This window comes from Chiloscyllium plagiosum, unplaced genomic scaffold, assembly GCF_037043375.1.
Source record: "Chiloscyllium plagiosum isolate Xiang-an unplaced genomic scaffold, Cpla_swu_hap1 HiC_scaffold_53X, whole genome shotgun sequence".
Classification (NCBI taxonomy): domain Eukaryota; kingdom Metazoa; phylum Chordata; class Chondrichthyes; order Orectolobiformes; family Hemiscylliidae; genus Chiloscyllium; species Chiloscyllium plagiosum.
Window position 1 is genome coordinate 26,522,950 of NW_028270191.1, and position 25,839 is coordinate 26,548,788.

At 44.8% G+C, this 25,839-nt stretch overlaps 1 protein-coding gene across 3 annotated transcripts in view; it reads right to left on the reverse strand.

Annotated features, from left to right (window-relative positions):
• LOC122543210 (signal transducer and activator of transcription 1-like) overlaps nucleotides 1–25,635 on the reverse strand; it is a 79,483-nt gene extending 53,848 nt beyond the window's left edge. For 2 of the 3 annotated variants that reach the window (XM_043681682.2, XM_043681681.2), the window contains exons 1-3: nucleotides 25,451–25,609; nucleotides 3,600–3,731; nucleotides 2,035–2,179 (exon numbers count right to left, since the gene is read on the reverse strand). In XM_043681682.2, coding sequence (XP_043537617.1) covers nucleotides 2,035–2,179; nucleotides 3,600–3,730 — 276 coding nt within the window. In that variant the 5' untranslated portion in view covers nucleotide 3,731; nucleotides 25,451–25,609. Of the gene's footprint in view, nucleotides 1–2,034; nucleotides 2,180–3,599; nucleotides 3,732–25,450 lie in introns of all 3 variants that reach the window. The other variant, XM_087985472.1, reaches the window with a different exon arrangement.
• Nucleotides 25,636–25,839: the final 204 nt, after the last annotated feature.

Here is a 25,839-nt window from a genome sequence, read left to right on the forward strand (position 1 = left end):
TAATTAATTATATTGTGGACACAAGCTTAATACAAAATGATAAAACCTCTGGAGTTCGCAGCACCCAGTTGCTACCAAGGGCTGTCAAGTTAGCTCAGGACTTACAACTGCAGTTACACATATTTTTCCTCTTCCCACATCTATTTCCGTCTATTCTAAAGTTTGGTTCCACCTATCTCTGGTACCACATTTAAGTAACTATTCCTAAAGGCAAATGTAGACCAGTGTTGACAGGTTGTTCAATCAGTGATAAGCCTGAACTGGTGCTTGCTGGAACTCCATTAAAAACAGGAAAAATAGCTTTTAAAAGCACTAATCCAGGCTGAATTATTTCATCATCTGTCCAGGAACACGGAGGCCAGTTAGAATACACCCACCAATACAAAGGAATGATGCAGTGCCCACAAATATCAATATCAACCAAAATCTAAGAACAAAGAGCAGAAGGTGTTTGGCATGCTTTCCTTTATTGGTCAGGGTATTGAGTACAGGAATTGGGAGGTCATGTTGCAGCTGTACAGGAATTGGTTAGGCCACTGTTGGAATATTGTGTGCAATTCTGGTCTCCTTCCTATCGGAAAGATGTTGTGAAACTTGAAAGGGTTCAGAAAAGATTTACAAGGATGTTGCCAGGGTTGGAGGATTTGAGCTATAGGGAGAGGCTGAACAGGCTGGGGCTGTTTTCCCTGGAGCGTTGGAGGCTGAGGGGTAACCTTATAAAGGTTTACAAAATTTATGAGGGACATGGATAGGGTAAATAGGCAAAGTCTTTTCCCTGGGGTCGGGGAGTCCAGAACTAGAGGGCATAGGTTTAGGGTGAGAGGGGAAGATATAAAAGAGACCTAAGCGGCAACTTTTTCACACAGAGGGTGGTACGTGTATGGAATGAGCTGCCAGAGGATGTGGTGGAGGCTGGTACAATTATAACATTTAAAAGGCATCTGGATGGGTATATGAATAGGAAGGGTTTGGAGGGATATGGGCCTGGTGCTGGCAGGTGGGACGAGATTGGGTCGGGATATCTGGTCGGCATGGGCGGGTTGGACCGAAGGGTTTGTTTCCATGCTGTGCATCTCTATGACTCTAAGTCAAACCTGCAATCTTGCAGCTACAGGTTAGTCAGATTATACATACCTTCAGGGCAGGTGGCATTTGAATCTGGATCAGAGGTGGAAACACTACCATTATGCCACAACCACCGCCACACCTCTTTCTCCCTCCCTCCCTCCCTCCCCCCCCCCCCCCCCCCCCCCCCCCCCATTGAGCTATTCGGTGGGATCCATAGTACCTCAAGTGGTTTGATAACAAAAATAAACAAAAAAATTTCTACACTCATCTTGTTTAGGTGCACAACCCTACCGAATCAGAGTTAAGAATCCCAACAACAACAGGCAATTTCACATCTGGCTGTTCACGGCAGTTCCCTGCAAGGTAACCACACAGCCTGGGAACAGGCCTTCTATTCCGTTTTCTTGGTTGAAGGAGTCAGATCACGCTAACAGGATAAAAATGGAATGGAGGGTAGAAGAATGAGACTCAAATGTGTCCTTGAAAGAACAGTTTCAGCTTCCTCGAAACGTTAGCTAGAACAACTATATAGATCAAGTTGAGGTGACAATTGGAATACAGAGAAACTGGGGAAAAAATCAATTGTGTAGCCTTTGTTACAATCCAGAAACCACAGCTGGAAAATGGTATCTGTATCTAGCTAGAATAGGTTCAGTCTCAGCTGTAATGCATTCTCTCCAGTCCAATAGTCCATTAATATTCACTACCTGAGCAGCTTGGTATATGAAGAAAGGAGTGAGTGAAAAATGGTGAACAAATCATTTGTTGAACAAAACAAATGGTCAAGGAAAAAAAAGACCCATGGAAGACAAAGTACCTTCAGAAACCAAAACTACTCATTTCCAGCAATGTAGATCGAGACAACTTATCAATATTCATCGATTTCAGATGGCAAACAATTGGACAGCAATGAGTTTGAATTATTGAGTAAACATAAGTAGCTGTAGGATGTCAGCAGTACAATACCTGCACACTTTGCTTATATTTCTTGAAGTTGTGCTGACATACAAACTTCTTCTCCTGCATAAAGCGGCTGTACTGATTGTTGATTTGATCCAATAGATTTTGGTAATGGATAGTGGCCAGTGAATAATTCGTTATAGCCTTCTCCCTAGAATTACAAGAAAAGGACATGAATTGAAAATTGAATGCACCCATCAACTGTATGGCTTCATTTCCTCCAGAAAACTTTGTCTCTTTTTGTCATGGATTGTCCCTCATTTAAGAATGCAGTCGGAAGTGCAAACTTTCACCTCTGCCAATGCTGCTGCTTATGCTGCTTCTGAGTAGCTGCAGTAGACAGGCAGGAGGCTGGGAGAACACAGCAAGCCAGGAGGTGCAGAAGTCAATGTTGAGCGTAAAATAGCTGGAGACTCTTTGTCCAGCATGCTAAGACTGTGAACCCAGGGACTCTTGTGGGACCCAAGAGTCCCTCCTGCTCCAGATGTGATGCCAAAACAATCCCGAACAGGTTGAATAGAAAATAAGATTGTGAACCTCCCTCACCTTTGGTGCCATTGCATTGCCCTTAACAGGTTCTGAAGGTAATTTGATTTATCGGAAACTCAGGCAATTTAGTGGCAGTGAATAACAGGTGAAAAGTCCCACAGGTGGTTTGCAGTGGGGGAAAAAATATTCAGTGGTGCTTGAAAGCACTTCTGGATATAAAGAAAGAAAAAGATTGTGAACGGAGCTTGAACCTAGCAGTGAACCCATTCACAGCACAGATTGCAGGAGTTTGACAAGGCTATGCTCAAGACCATTTGAGGAAAGCAATAATTGTAAATATCATTGACTTGAGAACTTACACAAATCTCCAATCCACAATGAGTCGTATCAATTTTTATAAATGCACCATAGAAAGCACCCCATCCAGATGCTTCACAGCATGGTTTGGGAACTGCTCTGTAATTTCTTGCAGTCTTGACATAGTTGTGAACCAGCCCAGTCAATCATGCAAAACAGCCTTCCATCCATTGAATCCATCTATACTTCCCACTGCCTTGGGAAAGCAGCCAACATAATCGAACAACATAACCTCGCATCCCGGTTATGTTCTCTTCTATCCTCTTCCGTCGAACGGAAGATACAGAAGTTTAAAAACACATACTAACGAATTCAAGAACAGTTTCTTCCCCACTGTTATCAGACTTCTCATATATTACAGTTGATCTTTCTCTGCACCTTCTCTGTAGCTGTAACACTATATTCTGTATTCTGTTCTATTGCCCTGATGTACTTATGCAAGGTATAATTTGTCTGGTAAGCATCTAGTACAATACTTTTCATTGCATCTCTGTACATGTGACAATAATAAAATCAAAATCTATTTATTCTTCCCATATTTCATTCATTTTTCACACAAACCCAAGTAGTGAGTAATTGTAGCATTTCTTCCCAGTCAAAATTAATAAATACATTTATAAATTAAGAAGTACAGAAGTGGGTAAAGGTAAAGCATATAACACCGGAAAAGCAGTCTAATGTTCTCTTAAATAGAACTCGGTTTCTTCTTTTCTGATTTAACATACCAGTCTTGAGCTTCAATCCAATGAGAGAGATATTCCCGAACATCCATAGGAAAGGTTTCATTCTGGTACAGATCATCTAACTGCTCCAAGTACTTTGTGTCAAGTTGTTTTAGGGCTTCCCACTGACTCATACTGTTAGAGAAAAAGAAAATCTCTATCAGCTAAAAGATCAACTTTACTGAATCAAATACACTGAGAACTTGGCAGCATGATCCCAAAGCCTTCTTTTGGCTGAGAAAGTTTTTCTTTGGCTTGATCAGGACAAGTGACATTTGTGCTGAGGAACAATAACACCTAATAATAACAATGAGCACACTCAGATAAAGGTACAGCAAACGTTTGATACAAGCAGAGCTACTTCTTCACCGCTACAATGTGCCTTCACTCTGACCTCAAGATTACTCTCCTGTAGCATTTGTATCACAGCTTTATTTCCTCACACCAATCATCACTGTGGGCTGTGTATGTATATGACTCCCACAAACTAATAGAGTCCATAATTAATCAGTTTGGGGCTACCCCAACACTATTTGACATGGGATATTTTCATAATTCCATCTATTAGTCCGGAGTGGATTCATAGCCAAATCTCAGAAGTAAATAATAATTTGTATGTAACTCAACAAGCCACCAGGATTCAAGATTTTCCTTGAGCTTTCTGTTTCCCCATTTCCCACACAGTCTTCAAACGTTATACATGACCAAGCTACTTCCTTCAAAAAAAAAAACTGTAACCCTTCCCTCCCATTTTCACACATTTACAACCAATTACATCTCTTATGCTTCCTAGCTAGATGCTGTCTGATCTTCTGGATATAGAATGTTTCTTGTTTTTGCTGCACGAAGGAAGGATTTTGAGCAAACTGGTACCACCCACTTGAAAACTACAATCTCAGCCATTATGGTAGTCTCAATCTTTTGGTGAAAAAAAAAATCAAATACACTTTTCTGCCTATATTCACACCATGATCTTTAATGGTTAGCGACTCAGAGCCCTGGCTGACTTTGGCTAAGTTCGTCAGTGACACTTATAGGTAAATGGATACATGGCATCAGGCATCATAGCATTGCATAGCTACTTAAATAATATTCTGAAAGCTGCCAGTACCGACAGAATTGTATCTCAATACAAATCAATACATTAAAGAGATTGCAAATGTTAGGCATTAAACAGATGCCAACCCTTTAGGATCATATTCTAGAGGAATGCACTGGTTCAGCGGGTCACTCCCACATATTTAAGCGTTAGAACCCTCATTGATTTCTTTAAGATATATTTTAGTTTGGAGTTGAGAGCTGAAAGATGATTTGTTTGCTTGGTCTTTTTTTTTAAAGAAAGCTTTCAAATCTTCATGTTGCAGCATCAACAGCCAAAACTCTTCTTCTGAGAAACCCCCCAATTTGATCATGAACCAACCTGAAATTACCTTCCAGGCCTGGCCTCTCAAACCATCAAAGGATTCTACAGACTCTTCACCTCAAGGGGAAGCAATAGATTCAACCAGATAACAGATGTTTAGCCATTACAAGGTCAGTACCTGAAAATTGTACCAGCAAGTTTGAAAGGGAACATGATGGTCAAACAGAGGGAGGGGCCAGAGTTACCTTTTGAAGAATTAACAAAGAGGATTGATGAGGACAGAGCAGTGGATGTGATCTATATGGACTTCATTAAGGCATTTGACAAGGTTCCTCATGGTAGACTGATTAGCAAGGTTAGATCACATGGAATAACGGGACAACTAGCCATTTGGATTCAGAATTAGCACAAAGGTAGAAGACAGAGGGTGGTGGTGGTGGAGGGTTGCCTTTCATATTGGAGGCCTGTGACCAATGGTGTGCCACAAGGATTGGTGCTGGGTCCACTGTTTTTTTGTTATTTATATAATGGTTTGGAAGTGAACATAGGAGGCATAATTAGTAAGTTTGCAGATACCATCAAAATTTGCAGTGGACAGCAAAGAAGGTTACCTGAGAGTACAACAGGATCTTGGCATATGGGTGTTTAATTTAGATAAATGTGAGGTGCTGCATTATGGAAAGGCAAATGAGGGCAGGACTTATACATTTAATGGTAAGGTCCTGGGGAGTGTTGCTGAACAAAGAGACCTTGGAGTGCAGGTTCATAGCTCCTTGAAAGTGGAGTCACAGGTAGATAGGATAGTGAAGAAGGCGTTTGGTATGCTTTCCTTTATTGGTCAAGAGTATTGAGTACAGGAGTTGGAAAGTCATGTCGCGGCTGTACAGGACATTGGTTGGGCCACTTTTGGAATATTGTGCGCAATTCTGGTCTCCTTTCTATCGGAATGGTGTTGTGAAACGTGAAAGGGTTCAGAAAAGATTTATAAGGATGTTGCCAGGGTTGGAGGGTTTCAGCTAAAGAGAGAGGCTGAATAGGCTGGGGCTGTTTTCCCTGGAGCTTCAGAGACTGAGGAGTGACCTTATAGAGGTTTAAAATCATGAGGGGCATAGATAGGGTAAATAAACATGGTCTTTTCCCTGGGATGGGCGAGTCCAGAACTAGAGGGCATAGGTTTAAGGTGAGAGGGAAAAGATTTTAAAAGGACCAAAGGGGCAACCTTTTCACACAGAGGGTGGTGCGTGTATGGAATGAGCTGCCAGAGGAAGCGGTGGAGGTTGGTACAATTATAATATTTTAAAAAGGCATCTGGATGGGTATAAGAATAGAAAGGGTTTAGAGGGATAATGGGCCAAATGCTGGCAAATGGGACTAGATTAGGTTAGGATATCTGGTTGGCATAGACAAGTTGGACTGAAGGGTCTGTTTCTGTGCTATACATCTCTGTGACTCCATAACTGTTTTGAACTGGGGATTTCTGAGGAGGAAGAGGAGGAGTCTGGCTGTTGATCTACAGCATGAAGATTTGGAAATTCCCTGCCATTATCAGCTTCTAGTATCTGAACTTCCCACAGCTAAGTTATAAGCATTATCGAATTGTCCTCAGTGAACTGAAAAGGTAGCCTTGATTAACACCTTCAGAAAACCAACCAAGAAACAAATATATCTTTGGGAAAATCACTTCAGTCATCTGGATGGTTTTGTTATTTTGTTTAAAATCTATCCTTTAATTTGTGTTTATTTGCCCATCTTTTGAATGAATAGGGTTGAAAACAAAAGGTTATTGGATTTTAAATCATATACATTAGATTATTGCTTAATTTTGCTTTGCTAAAGTTACTATGTTATTAATATATTGCTAAGTCTTTTGTTTAAGCTACAAATCCAGTGTCTGGAATCAATTATTCACAAAATCCAGGATTGGTTACTCAAAAGGTCTGGTTAGGAACCATCGGGATCAGTTTTGAGAGTCTTTGTATGTTTTAATTCTACTGTTTTGCAAATACAGAGGTAGGGAGGCTGATTAGATTCTGCTAGGCAAAAAAGTGAGGACTGCAGATGCTGGAGATCAGAGTCGACATTAGAGTGGTGCTGGAAAAATCACAGCAGGTCAGGCAGCATCCGAGGAGCAGGAAGCCCTGATGAAGGGCTTTTGCCCAAAACATCGATTTTCCTGCTCCTCGGATGCTGCCTGACCTGCTGATTAGATTCTGCTGTCTGTCTCAGTGTCTTAACATCAGCTACAGGATTGTTCTGCATAAACACTTGAACTTTATCCTCCTGCAATAGACTCAATCTTTTGAACCTTATTTCTGAATAGCTGTTGCTTACTTCCCAATCCTGAACCCTCGCTGTGAGATAAAGTTTGGGAGAAGGGCAACAAGACAGGAGCAGCTTTGAAAGTAATTTTTTTTTTTTTAAAAAAACCTGCAAATGTTCCAGCACAGGTGAACCACCAGCTCTTCCACATCTGTAAGCTCCAACTTCAGACTGAATCTCTTTACAGAAACGCAAGTCCACAAAAGGGAAATGGCATACGGACGAGTTGAGGAGTAGGGAAAGAAGACAACCCGGAGGTCAGGAAGCAGGGAAAGACGATGACGAGCTTATGCAGGAAACATTATTAAAACAAATCTCAACACTAAATGAGATTACAAGCCCAATTAATTTGCTAATGTTTAAGCAAAACAACATTAAATAGGTAAACTTTAAATGAGGACTTGCTGTACTAATCGGTTTTTCTCATAACTTCCTTGAGCCAAAACCAGATAGTTGTGCACAATTATTAATAAAAACTCATAAGGTGGGACCAAACAATGTTTTTCAAGTCCAGTTAAATGCTCTAGATGAACAAAGAGCCAACAGACAAATTTCAGGTCGAGAAGTGAACAAGACAGATCAGTTCTTCAGGGAACCAATGGTAAAACACTGAAAGTGCAACAAATATAATAGAAAAGTTACAGCACAGAAAGGAGGCCATTCAGTCCATTGTGTCTGTACCAGCTAAATGTTCATTCTAATCCAGCGCCTGGTCTGTAATCTTGCAGGTGCAAGTCGGTACCTTCTAAATGAGTTGAGGATTTCTGTCTCCACCAGACAGGGCAGCAAATTACAGACACCCTCTGAGTAAAAAAAGTGTTTTCCTCATGTCCGTTCTAATACTTCTCCCAATCACTAAATCTGTGCTCCCTGCTAACTGACGTCTCCACTATGGGAATTGGGTTTTCCTCGTCCACCTTATCCAAGCCCCTCGTTATTTTGTACACCTCTGTGAAATCACCTCAGCTCCCTCTCCAAGAGACCAACCTTAGCCAATCTAATCTTTCCTCATCGCTACAATTTTCAAGCCCATCAACATTCTCGTTAGTCTCCTCTGTACTCTCTCGGATGATTATGTCCTTCCTGTAATGTGATGACCAGGACTGTCCACAAAATTCTCGGTGTGGCCTAACCAGTGTCTACTATTGTTCCAACATTACACCCCTGCACTTGCATTCAAATCTGAATTTTTTTTTATAAACATGCTGCAAAGACTCAGTTGGTCAGGCAGGAGCAGTGGAGAACAGAGTGAGTCAACAATTCAGTTCTTTGACCCTTTGTCCTATTTTAGAGTCTTCATGGGAGGAGGGAGTGTGTTACAGTTGAAAATGACTCATATTTGCCATTGGAAGTCCCAACCACTTATTTTTCAGTTCAAGACTGGCCTTTTGCCAGGACTGCACTCACATGTCTGACTCAGTTCTGGTTCTGGGTTCAACCCTCACTCCGATAATCTAAAAATCACACAACACCAGGTTATAGTCCAACAGGTTTAATTGGAAGCAATAGCTTTCAGAGCGACGCTCCTTCATCAGGTGCTAGGGTTAGGGAGCGTCGCTCCGAAAGCTAGTGTACTTCCAATTAAACCTGTTGGACTATAACCTGGTGTTGTGTGATTTTTAACTTTGTACACCCCAGTCCAACACCGGCATTTCCAAATCCGATAATCTAGGTTGTCATTCCAGTGATGTACTATTGATGAGATGTTAGAACATGTTAGAGTTGTAAACAATCTCTTAAGACCCTAACAGGTGGGAATTTACCCCCATTGTTCTGGGGCTAACACTTACCTCTCAGACAACATTACTTAAAACATTTCACGCAGGGAGTGGTGCGTGTATGGAATGGGCTGCCAGAGGAAGTGGTGGAGTCTGGTAAAATTTCAACATTTGGAAGGCATCTGGATGGTTATATGAATAGGAAGGGTTTGGAGGGATATGTGCCAGGTGCTGGCAGGCGGGACTAGATTGGGTTGGGATATCTGGTCGGCATGGACGGGTTGGACCGAAGGGTCTGTTTCCGTGCTGTATATCTCCATGACTCTATTATCATATTGCTATTTGCGAGAGCTATTTGCTACATGCAAATTGACTGCTGCATTTCCTACATTGCAACAGTAACCAACACTTCTAAAACTATTGTATGATTAGGCCATCCTGATATCATGAAAGGCACTGTATAAATAAATGCAAGCTTCTGTCTGACTAACTGGCTGTTTTTCTGTCCCTCCACAACTGAAGAGAGGTATTAGTCCCAAGCTACAAAAGGTGGACTACTGCAAGCTACTAACACTTCCCAGAGAGTTTTTTTTTGATTGGCATGAGCTGCTATTTCAGTATTTTTACTGAAGAGATCCAAAGGTGGTTCGGGTGAGAAACCATAATGGAATACCAGTGATATTCCAGTTGTATGTCCAATTATGATACTTTTGCGTCCCCCATCTTTAACTTTATTGGATAGTACATATAAAGAATTGTCACTTAAATGAGTGACAACAGGATTATTGCTATCTGTACTTCTGCCTGATTAACTGTATTCCAGCAAGGAGGCCTTAAGAAGAGTGGGAGGAAAAAGTGAAGGGAAGCAGTCTTTTACAGAACTGGAAATGTTAGCTTGGACCCCAGCCCCTGACTTTGTCTTTTTCCACCGCCTCCTCTCTTCCCATTGTGTCTTGGACTGTCAGACAAATGAAAGCCAGAAGGAAACAACAGAAAGTGGAAGAGCTTCTAAGACTTTCTACCTCACGGAATATGAAGTATACCCATCAAAACAACAAATAATGTTTTTGAAGTGTTTTTAAGCACTATAGCATGTTAAATCTCAACAATATCAAGCTGTGATGCTGTATGTTGCTTTCTGAAAACTGTACTTGCTTTTGATACTAGAAGCTTTAAGAAATGAGTCACAGTTGAGAGGGGTATAAGGTTTAATGTGTAAAATCACAATTCAAGTTCAAATTGCACTACAGCAAATTGCAAAATTGAATTCAATGATCACAGAATTTCACAGACACACAAAATAGTTACAGCTATTCAGCTCATTGGTGGGTTCCTGAAGGAGCATACCACTGCCCTGTCCCCATAACCCTGCACATTTTTCTTTTTCAGATAACAATATAATTTTCTCACGAATACTCCGATTGAACCTGGATCCACCAGAGTCTTGGGCATTCCAGATCTTAAGCACTATCTGCGTGAAAATGCTTTTCATTACGTCTCCTTTCTTTATTTTACTAAATAGCTTAAACGTGTCCCTTTCTGTCCAAACCTCTCTGGCCTTGAGTATTTCCAACACAAATCTTGTCTCAACTTTTGCTTCTCAAAAGGAAAACAATCCCAACTTCTCCCAGCTGTCTACGTAATTGAAGTTCCTTATCGCTGACAATTTGTTAACCATGCTCGGAACGGATCTTGCCACCTTCAAGGATGTACATAAGCAATCAGATTTCTCTGATCTTCCTCCTCTTAAGAATTGTCCCCTTTATTTTATATTTCCTCTCTGCATTCTTTCTACCAGTTTAGCACCAGAAATGACGACCACAAAAATATCAAACTATCAAAAAAAAAGCTGGCTCTCTAGCATTTTTTGGGCACGAAAATCCATCACCGCTACAGTCCAGACTGTACCAGGACTCCAGTTCCTCACTATGCACTTGACTTTCAATGCCTTTGGGATAATGGTGAGAGTTAATAAGTAGGAGAAAGTGAGGTCTGCAGATGCTGGAGATCAAAGTTGAAACTTTATTCACGAGTGTGACTCACACCCAAAGGACAATTTGCTTTTACAAAACAGATCTGACATCAAGACTTAAATATACAGTTAAGCAACATTTGAATAAATGGAATCCTGTCGGAGCTGTTTATTAATAAACTAAGGGCAGGGTGGTGTGGAAGAGAAGACAGAAACAAGTTACACAAACTGAATTCAGAATGTAAATTGGTTAAATTCATAGATTATACTAACCCAATCAAAGACTGGACTGCTTGATCATCACTCCAATCACCAACATAAACGTTCATTCCCACCACTGATACTCAATAACAGTGTGTACCATCTACAAGATGCACTATAATAACTCAACAAGGCTCCTCCAACAGAACCTACCAAACCAACAATCTCCATTCACTAAGAAGGGCAAGGGTGACAGACACACACAAACAACAACACCTACAAGTTCCCCTCAAAGCCACACACCATCCTAAATTGAGACTCGATCACCATTCCTTCACTGTTGCTAGGTAAATCTTCTGGAACTCCCTGCTATAGAAACATAAAAAATAGGAGTAGGCCATTTGATCCGTTGAAACTGCCCCACCACAATCATGGCTGATTATCAAACTCAGTATCCTTTTCCTGCTTTTGTCCCAACCTCTTGGATCCCTTTAGCCCCTAAGAATTATATCTAACTGCTTCTTGAAAAGATTCAATGTTTTGACCCTGCAAGCGGGCATCAGAGCCGCCATGCTTTTGCCACGGGACTATGCCTACATCAGGAAACTATAAGAATTAATTTTGTGTTTTAAACAGCAGTCGCAGCTTTAAACCCACAGAGCTCAGCAGCTGTCGGTCCGCCCACGTGACTGGGAGATAGGAGACAGAGGACACATCAAATCCACACTAGACCAACACTACCCATGACTCATAGTCCAAAACTCAGGAATTAATTAATATGGAAACCCATCTCCTAATCACATCAAGAGACTGACTGAAACACACCCATACCCATCGATACGGAACCAACCTGACACAAAGGACAGGCATCCACCAGACAGGAACGGACAGACCAATACACACCAACACCCCAAGGGAACAAAGGGGGGTGCTAGCCCCTGCCCTCACAGAGAGAGACAAGCAGATAATACCCGGACCCGTTTTACATAAACCAATTAGCACCATATTATGCGTGCCCTGCAACTCTCCTGGGATGGCAGGAAACATACTATTTGCACCTACTCCAGTGATGATGGGGAACTATCATCCCATTCATCCTCAAATTCCACACATCCTGGCAACTAAAGGTATATAATATGTAGCAGCGCGCAGGAACAGCAGAGCAGCCGAGATTCGGACCTCGGTTGGTCTCCGCCGGCGTTACTGTAACAATAAACGTTACCGATTGTTGGACCGCACTCTGGGCTTGGACTGATATCATTTCATCCGCGCTAACAATTGGGGGCTTCGTCCTGGTTAATGATGGCTGCTGGATCCCTGCGACGGCACTGGGTGAGTATCTTTACTCTTTTACCTCTCGTGTAAAAGTCTCCCAGTGCCCCGCAAGGGACTTCACTGCCGGCCGTTATCTGAACCTGTGAACAGAGCGAGTCCGGCAGTCATGTAACGGTAGAGTACTCTTGAAACGTGTGTGTGAGAGTGTGTGTGTGTGTGTGTGTGAGAGTGTGTGAGAGTGTGTGAGAGTGTGTGAGAGTGTGTGAGAGTGTGTGAGAGTGTGTGAGAGTGTGTGAGAGTGTGTGAGAGTGTGTGAGAGTGTGTGAGAGTGTGTGAGAGTGTGTGAGAGAGAGAGAGAGAGAGAGAGAGAGAGAGAGAGAGAGAGAGAGAGAGAGAGAGAGAGAGAGAGAGAGAGAGAGAGAGAGAGAGAGAGACTTCACGGGTGGGCGATTGGGGTCGCGGAACACTAGTAAGAGTGTGCGTGATTATTATTATTGTCGTTTATTGTCAATGTGCTACTGTGACTGACGGACTATCCTTGGACCGACGACTTTAGGCACGAGACCCCAACAGATTGACCCCCCTGTTTAAAAACCGACCAAACAAGCCTTCCTGGTTGATCTCTGCAGTGGGAGTTAGGGGACCCCATTGTACGTTGAGCCCGGTTTTAGCGCCTTCCTTGCGTACGCGGTAGAGGCTGGGAGGTCTACGCGTGCTACAAGAAGGGAAGTCCTCCAAACCAGCCCGAGACTCGGGGCCTTTGGGCCAACCGGCGGTTATACGCTCTGCCATTGACCTCGCGTTCCTGGGGTATTGGCCTCTGTAGGATCAGGCGCGGTTAGGTCTGACTTCACGCCCCCCCCCCTCCTTGCACTCGGGCCCCTGGTTCACGCCCAGTGTTTGTGGGGTACACACGGCCGCTGAACATCAGGCGGTGAGAGAGAGAGAGACTCACGGAAACCCGGGGTTGCGCGCTCAGGAATCGTCTGTAACTATCCCTACCCCTGCCCAGGTTGACCCGCGGGGCTAGGGTTCAACTTACAGGGAGTGGGTTCCGTGTCTGGGAGATTAATAAGCCAGTGCCAGCAACATCCCTTAGCACGCCTGCTAGCTTTACTTTAAATTAGCTTCTGTTAAGTTACACCTGCTGCGCCCCTACCATGGGTGGGAGCGCGCCCGAAGACCTAGATTGGGGGCCAGAGGGTTCCCTTACCCGTTTTATAGCCGACAAGAATAAGAAACTTATTAAGGCTATGCTTCATTTCAATCCTGATGAGTGCAAGCCAAAAAGCTTCAACCTCATGTCTCTTTTTAGACATGTTTTAAGTTCAGTACTACCAACAATTATTTTTACAAGATGGTTACATTTTGGGGCTGTCAGTAAGTTAGAGTAACAGAGGCAGATTGAATTTCACCGACAGCAAACTGGATTGTTAAGATTAAAGGTGTCCCTTAGTTGTTTTCGTGGGAAGGTATTCACACTTGTAGACAATGGTAGATTGTGTTAAAAGTGAATAGACTGTCAGTCTCCAAGTCTCAGGTATTGAGAATGCCAGACTATAATTTTTTTTTTGCTTTAAATTAGTTACTTGAGTCCAATAGTTGGAAACTAAAGGTTAGCTAATGAACATTTCTATCTGGCTGGATACAAGAAGACATCCCAGAAATTCACAAGTTAATCTGCCAGAATCGAAGAGGAAGCCAAATAGCAAAGTTAACAAGAACAAATTTCTATGTTTACCTTGCGGGAATGCAGATGGAACCTCATGCTCAAATTGGAAAGGCCAAATTTTTAAGGATTTAAAATGAGGCTGCAAGATTTGCTTAACTTGAGCTGGGGAGATAATGTCCAGGAAGCTGCTGGAAAGGAAGACTATTAGCAAAAATATGACAGAACAATTAGAATTTGAGCATGAATTCCACATTGTATGGAGTATTTGGGTCTAATCAATGAAGGTGATGAAGGGTGATTTAATTGGATTGTTTAAGATAACTAAAAAGAGTTGAAAGGGCAGACAGAGAGAAACGATTTCCTCTGGCAGGAGAATCAAGAGCAAGACTGTGTAAAATTAAAGCCAGACAGCAAAAGGATAATATCAGGAATCACTTCTTCACACAAAGAGTAGAAGAAACCCTAACCTTTCACTTTGTAAAAAGCCTTAGACCCTGCAGGTCAATTCAAAATGTTTAGACTCAGACCAGGGCACGCACTTCACCGGACGCGCAATGAAACTGGCCTGCCGCCTTCTAGGCATCAGACAGCGCTTCCACGTCCCATTCCATCCCCAGAGCTCCGGGATGGTCGAGTGCATGAACCGGACCCTCAAAGCTGCGATCGCGAAGGCGATCGCCGAAACAGGGCAGGGCTGGGTGGATGTTCTGCCCTGCATACTGATGCGCTCAAGGGCCACCCCAGGCCGCTCCCTTCGAGCTCATGACGGGGAGGGCCATGCGACTACCAGAGAACGTCATGGTCGGGGGGGGGGGGGGGGGGGGGGGGGGGGGGGGGGAAGACATGGCCCCCGAGGGACAGGATGACGCGCTATATCAGGCAGCTGGATGCGCAGCTGCGGTCCCTTAGACAAACTGCGCGCGACCAGCAGGACATTAGGGACCAGGCAAAACTGCAGCCGCATCTGCCCACCCAACCCCTTCCCGGCGTTGGGGACAAAGTCCTGGTCAGGCCCGCCCCTGACCGGCCCGGCTTCACCCCCGCCGGTGGCTGGGACCGCACGAAATCCTCACCAGCGACACATGCGCCTGTGTCGACATAAAGGGAAAGGGCAGGTGGAAACACTGGTACCAGCTTAAGCCCTACTCAAGCCCCGACTGGACAGACACTCCCCCTTGACTTGACTCTAACCGCCCCTCTTTCTCCTTACAGTGCAACGGGTGGACCGGCTCCAGGGAGACCTGCTCCTACACACACTAACCCTACACCCTTGGTAAGGGTGCCTCTCTCCCTCTCTTCCCACAGATCATGCTTCACCGGTGCACCGCTCTCCTCCCTGCTCTCCTCTTCGCCCTACGACTAGTGCCTTCCTTCCCCGAAATATATGACAACTTCTACCGCCACGGTGTTGTCTTCAACGCGACCGACGCCATCTGTATTCCTGCAAGGGACAAGCCCGATTTGATCGACGCGTTCTACATCGCCTGGCTGGAAGTTCTCCCGGGCGTACAGACACTCTGTTTATTCTGCACGTTGGAGCGTGACCCGCGGCCGACCTGCCTCCGGCGTACTGAGGCGATGGACTTGGGGGGGTTGCATGTTCGGGACAATGTGTGCCATGCCAGAGGACCTCTCCTCTGCCCCGGCCTTTGATGCCTTTACTGTACGGGATCTGTCTGTTTGTGGATATTACGAGCCTACTGATGCCGCGGTAGTCTCTTTGCATTTGTGCTTTGCACCCGCCCCGACCACGACTCCGGAGATATTGCCATGCCCCTCTCTGGGACCGGGGCCCGCGGGGGGACTGGTATTGTGGGATGAGGGAGAGGCCCTTTATGACAACGTCCGACACGAGGTCGTACCTGTGCTGGTCAATATATCGGGCATCCGGGTACTGGACTATTGCACAGCACAGGTACGCAACCTATACACCATGATGGGGAAGGAGGTTATAGAGAGGGCCATAGACGCCATGGGGGCAACCCACTACCGGACCGACAGACATAACACACACACAACGACACAGACGGGACATAGTCAATGATGCTCTCACAGGACTCAACACGGGGACATCCGTAGTAAACTCCCTAGACATCCAGGGCCTTAACGAAAAGGTCGAGCAACTAAAAGGGGTAATGAGGGACCTGCTACAGAGGCCTCTCACAAATCAGGCAGACCAGGCACGCCTGGGGGAAGAGGGAGCATACACCCAGCTCGATGGCATTGCAGTCCTGGAGACACACGCCCACACCATTAACCGCCTTATAGACCGGGAAAGGGAAAACACGGCCCATATCCACGACTGACAGCTGTGCCATGCGTATGGCCTGTGGATGGTAGCCCAGATCCGGGATAATCTTGACCAGGTCCAAAGGGGGGAGGTGCCCGACTGGATCGACAGCGCCAAACTGGCCTCACTCACGGGGCGCTCCGGGCCACTCGACAGCCAGACTCTGAAGAGTATGACCAGAGTATACCCAGTGATGCCCGACTTTGAGGTCAGTGAGGCGACAGGAGTCGGGATTGTCCTCCTGATCCCTGTGGTCACCCCAGAGTCGGGGCCATTTCCCCTGTTTCACATTGAGAACATCGGAGTCATACAGGAAAACGCGTCCCTCAAATATCGATTAGCTCACCACATAGCCATATCTCGAAACGGCGCTGTGTACGGGGTGCTGCTTACAGGCTGCAAGCAGCCAGGGGCAAATACCATCTGCCCTCACCCCTTACGAAGGAGTGAAACAGCGGACTGCGGGTTCAACTGGACACAGGGCTGCACCCTTGAAATCGAACCCATGGGCCCCCACTTCACTAGGGCGGGGTATGCTGGGGGGAGGGACGATATTGTGTCTCCACTCTTGAAACCTCATTTTGGTATAATGGACTGCAGTGCCCGATTCCCCAGCACGAGTTCTGCTTCGCCCCCAGGCGCCCAGTCACGGTCGGGCAAGTTCACATCTCAGAGGTCCGACGACGGAACCCCGAGTCCAGACAAACTGCTGATATATTCCCTGAGGGTGTCCCTGAATTTCAGGAGCCCGAACAAGCCCCCATCCCACATTTGGCTGAGGTCTTACGGGAGCTTAGGACCCGCGTAGGACACTCAGTGAAACTGTATCACCAGTTGCAGTTGCATGTAAAGGACCTAGAGGAGGACACAGACACAGCTCTGCAGTCCCAGGGGTGGGCGCAGAGGGTGTGGGATTGGGGCCTGAACGTAAACATACATCCCTGGATCCGAATCATCTCGCACACCGTTGTAGGCATACAGTTACTGCTGGCTCTGGCCTGGCTCCTGCTGGCGTGTCATTCATGCCGCCAGCACAAGAAACAAAAGGCCAGGAAGACCATGCTCCACGCCATCGACTCCTAGCGGGCAATCAGGCACCGTGAGCTCACAGGGCTCGAGTTAATGTGACCATCTCCCGGGACTATCCAAAGGCCCCATGACTGCAGCATGACGGCCGGCGGAATGTACCCGGGCGAGGAACCGACTTTTAAAATATCGGCATCGGGGGCGTGGACCTGTCCAACCCCTTGCCGAAAGGGGGGACTGCAAGCGGGCATCAGAGCCGCCATGCTTTTGCCACGGGACTATGCCTACATCAGGAAACTATAAGAATTCATTTTGTGTTTTAAACAGCAGTCACAGCTTTAAACCCACAGAACTCAGCAGCTGCCGGTCCGCCCACGTGACTGGGAGATGGGAGACAGAGGACACATCAAATCCACACTAGACCAACACTACCCATGACTCAGACCAAAACTCAGGAATTAATTAATATGGAAACCCATTTCCTAATCACATCAAGAGACTGACTGAAACACACCCATACCCATCGATACGGAACCAACCTGACACAAAGGACAGGCATCCACCAGACAGGAACGGACAGACCAATACACACCAACACCCCAAGGGAACAAAGGGGGGTGCTAGCCCCTGCCCTCACAGAGAGAGACAAGCAGATAATACCCGGACCCGTTTTACATAAACCAATTAGCACCATATTATGCGTGCCCTGCAACTCTCCTGGGATGGCAGGAAACATATTTGCACCTACTCCAGTGATGATGGGGAACTATCATCCCATTCATCCTCAAATTCCACACATCCTGGCAACTAAAGGTATATAATATGTAGCAGCGCGCAGGAACAGCAGAGCAGCCGAGATTCGGACCTCGGTTGGTCTCCGCCGGCGTTACTGTAACAATAAACGTTACTGATTGTTGAACCGCACTCTGGGCTTGGACTGATATCATTTCATCCGCGCTAACAGCCCTGACCACTTTCTATGGCAGAGCATTCCACAAGCATTCTCCCCGTGTCTGTGTGGGTTTCCGCTGGGTGCTCTGGATTTCTCCCACAGTGCAAACATGTGCAGGTTAGAGTGGGATTGACCGTGCTAAATTGTCCCGTAGTGCCCAGGGATGTGCAGGTTAGGGTGGGATTGACCATGCTAAATTGTCCCTGTAGTGCCCAGGGATGTGCAGGTTAGGGTGGGATTGGCCGTGCTAAATTGTCCCCGTAGTGCCCAGGGATGTGCAGGTTAGGGTGGGATTGGCCGTGCTAAATTGTCCCCGTAGTGCCCAGGGATGTGCAGGTTAGGGTGGGATTGGCCGTGCTAAATTGTCCCCGTAGTGCCCAGGGATGTGCAGGTTAGGGTGGGATTAGCCGTGCTAAATTGTCCTCGTAGTGCCAGGGATGTGTAGGTTAGGGTGGGATTGGCCGTGCTAAATTGTCCCGTAGTGCCCAGGGATGTGCAGGTTAGGGTGGGATTGGCCGTGCTAAATTGTCCCATGGTGCCCAGTGATGTGCAGGTTAGGGTGGGATTGGCCGTGCTAAATTGTCCCATAGTGCCCAGGGATGTGCAGATTAGGGTGGAATTGGCCGTGCTAAATTGTCCCATAGTGCCCAGGGATGTGTAGGTTAGGTGGATTAGTCCTGTATTGGCCGTGCTAAATTGTCCCCGTAGTGCCCAGGGATGTGCAGGTTAGGTGGATTAGTCAATGGGAAATGCAGGTTATGGGGTTAGGGTGTTGGTGGGTGGGCCTGAGTGGGATGATGCAGACTTGATGGGCCGACTGGCCATTTTCTGCACAGTATGAGTTCTATAAAGAGCCCAAAACTGCACACTATTCTCCAAGTTTGGTCCACCAAACTCTTGTATGATTGCAGCAAGACATCCCTATTCCTGTATTCAAATCCTTTAATTATGAAGGACAACATAGAATCATAGAGATGTAAAGCACAGAAATGGATCCTTCAGTCTAACTCCTCCACGCCGACCAGATATCCTAAATGAATCTAGTCCCATTAGCCAGCACTTGACCCATATCCCTCTAAATCTTTTGAGAACGTCTATCGCCTTAAAACTTGTCCTTAAACATTCAGACTAAATGTAATGTAATGTTGAATTATAGAACACATTTACTGCACACTAGAAAATAAGCTGACAGGCAGGGCAGCTCAGGCCACAAAAAAGGGGAACCCATGTTATGCAGAAGATAAAAACATCTGTTCTCATCAAGTGATAACGGCATGCTCTAAGGCAATTAAGAACATTTGCCTTCACATCAGTGAATTTGTGTAAATGGGACACCAAGTGATAACACTCACGGCTACTCCCTTGTGAAATTAATGACAGTGTTTGATTCTGACCTCAAAACGAAACTCTGTATCATCAAAAGCCTTGTAATTAATGGTCAGGTACTATTATAATGGATTCTTATTACCCTTGCAAGCTAGGCAGGGTCAGAGGGAAAAACATCTTTTCTGTTCCAAGTCCCTGACTTGAGAGTTCAAAAGGGAGAGTGCGAGAGTGACAGACCATTTTAGTGCTGAGATTGCCGAAGCCAGTAGAAAATTAACTCTTTGTGCTTACTTGCTATGGATTGAATTCAATTGCATTTTGGGACTTTATGATGATTTTGAGTAGCTACCGCTGATTATGAAATGTAAACTCTGTAAAAGGTAATATTGATGAAGCTTTAACTTACTTGCTGTTCTTACAGACCATGACTGCACCACTGTCAATTCTAACTAGTCAGATGTTATGTCTTATTTGAATCACAACCCTGAAATGAAAGCATGTTTCATTCAAGACTAATGAATCATTGAAAATACAACCTTATGGTAACATTTCAGCCTCAGATACAGAATGATTCTGTGCTTAAGATAAAAAGCAGGAGTCTGCTCCTAGCTTAAAAATTATTCTAAACCTAACATTGAAGAGATTCTGACAAAATCTGTCAGGAAGCCATTTTATGGTCAAAGTTTGCCATCCTTGCTAAGAAGCCATTTTGTAAGACAACAATCTCAGACATACAAGCTGTGCAAGGTTACCTTATGACCTCTCCCAATTAGTTCAGACTAGTACTTCTTTACGATAGGGACTTACCTCGCCAACAGACACCTGACTCAACTGAATTTGTTTCTACCACCTGATAGATGGCTAAGGCCCTATAGGAGTGATCAGCTAAGCACACACAGACCGGTCAATAAACTTCTCTTTCTTATGAATGACTGCCTTTCCAATGTTGTCTGCCTAATTAAGATCATGCAGTGTTTTTGTAAACTTTTTGTGTAGAGGTAGCCTGTTTGTGACAGGAGAGAGTAGCCTGCGAGGGCTCTTGAAGACCTGGTGCCTTACTCTCCTAGGTTATTAGAACCTAGTTAGCTTAGCCTATAGGTATCAGTGTTATGTTGTAACAGTGATGCTATTGGTAAATAAAGGGAAAGACTAAAATTAAACAAAAGAGATTTTTATTCCAGACGACCAAACAGTCCGATCTCCGGGACGAACCAAGAGAGGCTTACAGGTCTGAGTCCACGAGGGATTCCCTGGGCCGTGTCAAATATGAACTTTGACACCTTCCTATTCATATACCCAAGTAAAAACAAGGACTGCAGATGCTGGAAATCAGAGTCTAGATTACAGTGGTGCTGGAAAAGCACAGCAGGTCAGACAGCATCCGAGGAGCAGGGAAAAAAAAAAAATCGGCGTTCCGGGCAAAAGGTTTGTGAAGGTTTGTAGCTCAGGTTGAGGTTTAGGGTGTAGGCTCAGTAGAACGAGCCATAAACACCAAACAACGACAAACACAGATAAAGAAAAATCGGGACCTGAAGAAAAAACTGGACAAACTCACAAAAAAAGACAAAACCGATAACACAGGGGCATGGATAAAGAACTTATCAGGCCGGACCCTATCAGACACAGAAGAAGCGGTACTAGTCAAAGGATTAAATTTCAATTACCGAGATGCTGACAAAAAGGATTTCCTAGCGGCATTAGAAACCACATTGAAGGACAACAATCTCATGGAAGAAACACAACAAACGATCAGACAGACAGTTGCACCTACTCTGAGCCGAAAAAGGGAAGAAAACAAACTGAACACACAAGAAAAGAAAGCCTTAGAAAACCTCAAAAAAGACAAAAACATCGTTATATTACCTGCAGACAAAGGTTGGCTCACAGTCATCCTGAACAGAAGGGACTACATAGAGAAAGCCAATGTACTACTCGCAGACACCAACACCTACCAACAGGTGGCGCTAGACCCGACCCCACAACTAGGAAACAAAATTACATATCTCCGAAGAAAATTACACCATTCCGGACAATTAAACAAGATGGAATTCCAGAAAATGAAACCCGACGGGACCAACACCCCACGATTCTACGGACTACCAAAACTCCATAAACCAGGAGCCCCCCTCAGACCTATAGTCTCACTACCCGGAACACCAACTTACAGACTGGCCAAAGAACTACACGCAAGACTGAAATACCTAGTAGAAGGGTCACAGCACTCCATCCACTCCACCCAGGAATTCCTAAAAATCATCAAAAACACCAAAATAGAGGAAGACAAAGCAATGATCTCATTCGACCTAACAGCACTGTTCACCTCCATCAACATCGACCTGGCAAAGGAAACACTTACCACTTTAGAAGAGACCATCACATACACACCAACCACCAATGACATTACCAACAAAAACATCATGAAGCTAGTGGACCTGTGCCTCACCACCCACTTCACTTTCAACAACATAGTCTACAAACAAACCAACGGCACACCCATGGGATCTCCGCTATCAGAATTCATAGCAGAAGCGGCAATGCAAAGGCTAGAACAAATAGCCCTACCAATCAATCATCAAACCAAAAATCTGGGTTCGCTACGTAGATGACACCTTTGTCATCACAAAATGAAACAAGATAGAAGAGACATTTAACATCATCAACAACACCCTCACAGGCATAAAGTTCACCAAGGAGGAAGAAACTGACAACAAACTCGCATTTCTGGACGTCACAGTAGAAAGAAAGGACAAGGGAGAATTACAAACCTGCGTATACAGAAAACTGACAAACACTGACCAAATACTTAACTACACCAACAACCATCCCAACACACACAAACAAAGCTGTATCAGAACACTATTCCAATGAGCCACCACACACTGCAGCACAGACGAACTTCGAAAAACAGAGAACCACCTATACGACGTATTCAAGAAGAACGGATACTCAAAAAAATAGTGTGCAGATTCCTCAAGAACAAACCACGACAAGCAGACAAAACACAGCCAGAAACCCTAACCACCTTACCATATATCAAAGGAGTTTCAGAAATGACAGCCAGACTACTAAGACCCCTCAGAATCCTGGAAGCACACAAATCTACCAACACTCAAACAAAAACTAACAAACTTAAAAGACTCAGTACAACCCATGGACAAAACCAACGTCATCTACAAAATTCCATGCAAGGATTACCACAAACACTACGTAGGACAAACAGGAAGAAAGTTAGCCACCAGGATACACAAACACCAGCTAGCCACAAAAAGACACGACCCCCTCTCCCTCATAGCCCTACACACGGATGAAAAAAAAACCCACCATTTCGACTGGGACAACACATCTATCCTGGGACAGGCTAAGCAAAGACATGCCAGAGAATTCCTGGAGGCCTGGCACTCCAACCACAATGCCATAAACAAGCACATAGATCTAGATGCCACCTATCAACCCCTCAGAAAACGAACAGGAAGTGACATCACCACAAACCCCAGGAACCCCATCCGGGAGAAAGATATAAATAGAAAGCAGGAGACAACAGCTTCGCTTCACTTGGAGGTCGCCACTGATGATGTTATCTAGCCAGGTAATGAAACATCTGGATATCAAACCTACACCCTAAACCTCAACCTGAGCTACAAACCTTGCAATTACTGTGGGTCTGGAGTCACATGTAGGACAGACCAGGTGAGGATGGCAAATTTCCTTCACTGAAGGACATTAGTAAACCAGATGGGTTTTTCCTGACAATCAATGGTTTTGTGGTCATCAGTAGATTCTTAATTCCAGATTTTTTTATTGTATTCAAATTCCACCATCTGCTGTGGCAGGATTCAAACCCAGATTCCCAGAATACTCCTGATGAAGGGCTTATGTCTGAAACATTGACTCTACTGCTCATCAGATGCTGCCTGACCTGCTGTGCTTTTCCAGTGCCACACTTTTCGACTCTGATCTCCAGCATTTGCAGTCCTAATTTTCCCCAGAACATTAGCTGAGTTTCTGGTTTAATAGGTAAAAACAATGACTGCAGATGCTGGAAACCAGATTCTGGATTAGTGGTGCTGGAAGAGCACAGCAGTTCAGGCAGCATCCGAGGAGCAGTAAAATCGATGTTTCGGGCAAAAGCCCAGTTTCTGGTTTAATAGCAGAGCGATAATATCACTAGGTCGTTACCTCCCCTTAAATATAGATTTATGATATGGTATTCTGGGAAGTATAGTGACAATGCTGTAAATAAATTAGGGACAGCTTGCCGCTTAAGACTGGAGATTATTTTACTGTGACTCCTGGGGAATTAAGGAGTCTGAACATAATACGATACATTTGATCAATCAAGCTTATTACAGCTCAAGATACAAATAACAAGGAAAATCTCACATTGTTGCAAGGGCTAGCCAATGTAAATTGTTACTCGAAAAAAAATCTAAGTTAAACATATACAAAAACAATTCTTCACATTGTTACATCTTTACCTTGGGGGAAAAGAGTGTGAAGTATTGGGAGGCTTCAAAATTGAATAGCAGGCATATGGCAATGTTAGCATTCCCACAAAGCCTTTAAATATCCTTATATTAGCTCAGACCAGTGAACTACATACGGTAGGACGGCTTTAAGGGGACGCCCACAGATCACGTGGACCCTGCTGGATGCCCGCCCAGAATTCAGACTCAAACAGCAGGAATGTTAAAGCACCATTGCAAAAACTCACCAACTAAATATTGTGTTTAAAATTAATCATACACAACGGCCTTCCAATTTTTTTACCTCAACTCAAACAATTTAGTGAAAACACAAGAAATTTAGAAATGATTGTTGGAAACCAGCAATCAGTAAAATTTGAAATGTTGCAAAAACAAAGAACTGACACAAAAAGCTCTAATGGATGTCTCAGCTACTGGAAGATTGGAAGTATCAGATCATACAAGGCTGCCAATGCCAATGACCAAGAAAGATTCTTCACTGCTGCCAACTGTCATTAAGATAATAAAGCATTCCACAGCGTTAATCGGAACTTCAATGAAACAGATGCTGAGACACAAAAAGAGACATTAAGTTTCGGAACCAAAAGCTCGATCACTAGAGAGACGTTTTAAGTAGCACTTTGAAGGAAGATGGAGGGGAGGAGTGGTTTAGGAAGGGAAGTCCAGAGCTTTGGGTTCAGGATGCTGACAGAATGACCACTAATGCAGGAACTATGAAAATCAGAAATGCACAAGTGGCACAGTCATTTTGAAAGGGTTATAGGGGTCGGAGTGGGATAGCAGAGATATAAAGGGGTCGGGGGGGTGGTTGACAGAACAGGGAGGGTCATGGAAGTAAGAGAGACAAGAAAGTTCGTGGGGATTAGATTAGATTACTTACAGTGTGGAAACAGGCCCTTCGGCCCAACAAGTCCACACCGACCCACCGAAGCGCAACCCACCCATACCCCTACATTTACCCCTTACCTAACACTACGGGCAATTTAGCATGGCCAATTCACCTGACCTGCACATCTTTGGACTGAAACCCACGCAGACACGGGGGAGAATGTGTAAACTCCACACAGTCAGTCGCCTGAGGCGGGAAATGAACCCGGGTCTGGCGCTGTGAGGCAGCAGTGCTAACCCGTGCCGCCCACACGGATCTTGATCAGAAGGATAAGAATTGTTCGGATTAATTCCCACTAAATTGTGTTTGAAGTTCAATCAATGTGAAAACAGCAATTAGAGTTTACTGTCAAAAGTTGCTTCCTTACCTGAAATGCTGTGTTCACCCCAGACTTTAAATGCATAAATCTGTTATATCGCTCGCAAGACCCTATTCGGAGATGACTGTTTTTGTTGACGTGTTACTTATTTACATTGTAACACATATTTACTGTATCCAAAACTCAATAACCAAACAGCAAACCCAGCGGGCCATTCCAAGAACTCAACCACCTCCTCAATGGATTGTCAGGCAAACCAAGGCTTGTCCCGCCCTCCATGCTCGTCTATTGGTGCTTGTTCACGTCATTCCCCCGAACAGCGTGCACCGATTGGCTGGAAGCCGGTGTGCCAAGGCGCGCGGAGGGAGGGAACACGCGCGGGAACAGCGGCAGTACGACTGTTCGAGGTGAAACAGCTGATTTCGAAGAAATAGCGT